Here is a 3,568-nt window from a genome sequence, read left to right as displayed (position 1 = left end):
AGTGAGTGCGTTCGTGCGTTGCCGTGTTTACCTGTCGTGATGGATCTGGCACACCTGAGGGAGCAGTAATGGCGGCTGGGGGGGGGCGGGGGGCGAGGAGGGGCAGGTGAGGGGGGGGGGTCCAGGTGTGCCATAAACTGCCTCACTAATTAACGCCAGGTGGGCTTACGAGGCGGCGGGGGGGGTGGGGGGGGAGGGGGGGAGCGGCCAAGGCAGTAGTGAAGGAGGGAAGGAAGGAGGCGAGGAAGGAGGGAGGGAGGGAGGAAGATTGCAAGTTGAAGGAGGGAGTGAAGAAAAAAAGGAGGAAGGAAGGAGGGAAGGAGGGAGGAAGAATCGTGAATGTCAAGTATGTGAAGGAAAGGAGGGAAGGAGGGAGGGAAGAAGATAAGAAAGAGCAAGCAGGAATGGAAGGAAGAAATAAGGAAGGAAGGGGGCGAAGGAAGGAAGCAGGGAAGGAGGGAATGAAGGAAACAAAGGAAGGAGGAAGGAAGGAACGTGAATGTCGAGTGTAGGAAGGAAAGGAGGGAGGGAACAAGATAACAAAGAGCAAGAAGGAATTGAAGGAAAAAAATAATAAGGAAGGAAGAAGGGACTGAAGGAAACAAAGAAAGAAGGGAGAGAGAGGAAGAAAGACGAAGACAGGAAGAGGAACGAAGATAAGAAAGGAGGAAGGAAAATAATGAGACAGGAGAGTGAGAGAGAGAGAGAGAAGGGAAGAAGCGAAAGAGAGATAAGAAAATAAAGAGAAAGGAAGGAAAAGAAGAAAAGAGGAAAAGAGGAAATAATGAAAGGAAGATGAAGAACGGAAAGAAGGAAGAAGAAAAAGAGAAAGAAGAAAATAAAGAGCAAAGAATAAATATTGAAAGAAGGAAGGAGAGAAAGAAAAGAAAAGAAGAGAGAGAGAGAGAGAGAGAGAGAGAGAGAGAGAGAGAGAGAGAGAGAGAGAGAGAGAGAGAGAGAGAGAGAGAGAGAGAGAGAGAGAGAGAGAGAGAGAGAGAGAGAGAGAGAGAGAAAAGGAGGTGGTGGTGGATGTAAGAGATGGAGGAAAGGAGGTGATGTGATGGAGGAGGAGGAGGAGGAGGAGGAGGAGGAGGAGGAGGAGGAGGAGGAGGAGGAAGAAGAGAGGAGAGGAGGAGGAGGAGGAGGAGGAGGAGGAGGAGCAGGAAGGGGAGAGGGAGGAGGAGGAGGAGAGAGAGAGAGAGAGAGAGAGAGAGAGAGAGAGAGAGAGAGAGAGAGAGAGAGAGAGAGAGAGAGAGAGAGAGAGAGAGAGAGAGAGAGAGAGAGAGAGAATATCCGCAAAGAAACAAAGGGAAGGAAGGAAGAGAGGAAAAATAAGAGAGAATAAAAAATGAAACAAAGGAGGAAAAATAAAGGAAAATGCGATTGTTCACGAAGGAGGAAGAAGAGGAAGATAAAAGAAAATGGAGTGAAAAGTGGAAAGGAAAAAGGAGGAAGAGAGGAGAGAGGCAGAGAAAGGAGGAGGAAGGAAGAGAAAGAAAAGAAGAAATCAAAGAAAAATAGGTAAAACACGAAGAAAAGAATGGAGTGGAAAGGAAAAGGAGGGAGATAGAGAAAGAAGGAAGAGAAAGAAAAGAAGAAAATGAAAGAAAAGTAGGAGGAGAAACATGAAGAAAAGAATGGAAGGAAAGGAAAAGGAGGAAGAGAGAAAGAGAAAGAAAGAGGAAGAAAGGAAGAGATAGAAAAGAAGAAATGAAAGAAAAATACGAAAAACGTGAAGAAAAGAATGGAAGGAAAAGGAGGAAGAGAGATAAAGATAGAGAAAGAAGGAAGAAGAAGAAAAGGAGAAAATGAAGAAAAGATAATTCAAACAAGAATGAAGAAAAAAGAACAAGAAAAGAAACAAAGAGAAGAAGAAAAAGAAAGAAAGGAAAAAGAAGAAAAGTAGAGAAAAGAAAGAAAAGGAAAAACAAGAAGAGAAGAAAAGGAAGGAAACAACAAAACAAAAAATATCAACAACGACAACAAGAAGAGGAAGAAGAGGGAAGAAAGAAGAAGAGGAGGAGGAGAAAAAAAAAAAGAAGAAAAATCCGAAACATCACAAAACGCAGTACAAAAAACATATGAGGCAGAAGAGGAAAGAAGAAGAAAGAGGAAGAGGAGGAAGAAGAAGAGGAAAAAGAGGAGGAGAAGGAGGAAGAAGAAATATTAGACACTAAATTAATACCAAAAACAACAAGAACAAGAAGAAGAGGAGGAGGAGGAAGAAGAGGAAGAGGAAGAGGAGGAGGAGGAGGAGAAGGAGGAAGAAGAAATATCAGACACTAAAATAATACAAAAAAAACAACAACGAGACGAAACCAGAAAAGGAAGAAGAGGGGCGAAGGAGGAGGAGGAGGAGGAAGAGGAGGAGGAGGAGGAGGAGGAGGTGGAGGAGGTGGAGGAAGTGGAGGCGTCTTTGTCGATCATTCACGCTCTGCGACAGACTCAAACTGTGAGAGGAATACTAATGAGGAGGAGGAGGAGGAGGAGGAGGAGGAGGAGGAGGAGGAGGAGGAGGAGGAGGAGGAGGAGGAGGAAGGGTGAGGAGAAGTTGAAGTGGGAGTAGAAGGAAGGAGGAAGGAAGAGGAGGACTAGGAAGATGATTGGTTTAGGAGGAGGAGGAGGAGGAAGGAAGGAAGAAGAGGAAGAGAATGAATGGAAGGAGAGAGGAGGAAGGGAGGAGGAGGACCGGAAAGTACGATTAGGAGGAAGAAGAGGAGGAACAGGAGGATGGAAGAGGAGGAGGAGGAACAAGAAAGGTTAAGGAGAAGAGGAAGAGGAGGAGGAAATGAAGGAGAGGAAGGAAGAGAAATAGAAGGAGGAAGAGGAGAAAGAGGAAGGAGGGTTAGGAAGAGGAAGAAGAGGAGGAGGAAAAGAGGAAAGGGTAGAAGGAGGAGCAAGAGGAAGAGGATAACGAGGAATGAGACAGAGGAAGAGAAGAAGAAGAAGAAGAAGAAGAGATGGAAGGAAGAGGAGAAAGGAAGAATTAGAAGACGAATCAAAGAAGAGGAAGAGGAAGAGAAAGAAAAAGAGGAGGAAGAAGAGAAAGAAGAAGAAGAAGAGGAAGAGGAGGAAGTTTAAGATAGAGAAGAAGAAGATAAACGGGATTAGAAAGAGAGAAAAGGAGGAGGAGGAGGAGGAAGAAGAAGAGGAGGAGGAGGAGGAGACGTGCGTGTTTCTGTATTTCTGTTTATCTTCTCTCTCTCTCTCTCTCTCTCTCTCTCTCGAATCCAATTTCTCGTCACATTGGTTTTCGATTCTCCTCCTCCTCCTCCTCCTCCTCCTCCTCCTCTTCTTCTTCCTCCTCTTACACAAGCTTGCCCTCCTGCCCTTATCTTCCTTATCTCCTTATCTCCATCGCTTTATCTCCTCCTCCTCCTCTTCTTCTTCTTCCTCTTCTTCCTCCTCCTCTTGTTATTTCCTTATCACCTTGTTTTTGTTTCTTTTTTTTACTCCTCTTTCTCTTCCTCCTCCTCCTCCTCCTCCTCCTCCTCCTCCTCTTAATCTCCTTAGTCTTCCTCTTGCCGTCCTTATCTCCCTCTTTACGATCTCCTTTCTCACCCTTTTT

General features: G+C 45.3%; 1 protein-coding gene across 1 annotated transcript in view; it reads left to right on the top strand.

Annotated features, from left to right (window-relative positions):
• Positions 1-339: 339 nt before the first annotated feature.
• Positions 340-3,568, top strand: part of LOC127005738 (histone H3.v1-like) — a gene marked incomplete at its 3' end in the record, with an annotated part of 4,767 nt that continues 1,538 nt past the window's right edge. Inside the window, exons 1-2 of the mRNA XM_050874850.1 lie at positions 340-346; positions 2,444-2,540. Of these exons, the coding sequence (XP_050730807.1) occupies positions 340-346; positions 2,444-2,540 (104 nt within the window). The remainder of the gene's footprint in view (positions 347-2,443; positions 2,541-3,568) is intronic.

The sequence above is a fragment of the Eriocheir sinensis genome, chromosome 30, assembly GCF_024679095.1.
Source record: "Eriocheir sinensis breed Jianghai 21 chromosome 30, ASM2467909v1, whole genome shotgun sequence".
Taxonomy (NCBI): Eukaryota; Metazoa; Arthropoda; class Malacostraca; order Decapoda; family Varunidae; genus Eriocheir; species Eriocheir sinensis.
The sequence above is the reverse complement of the archived record's forward strand: the minus strand, read 5'-3'. Positions and strand labels throughout refer to the sequence as shown.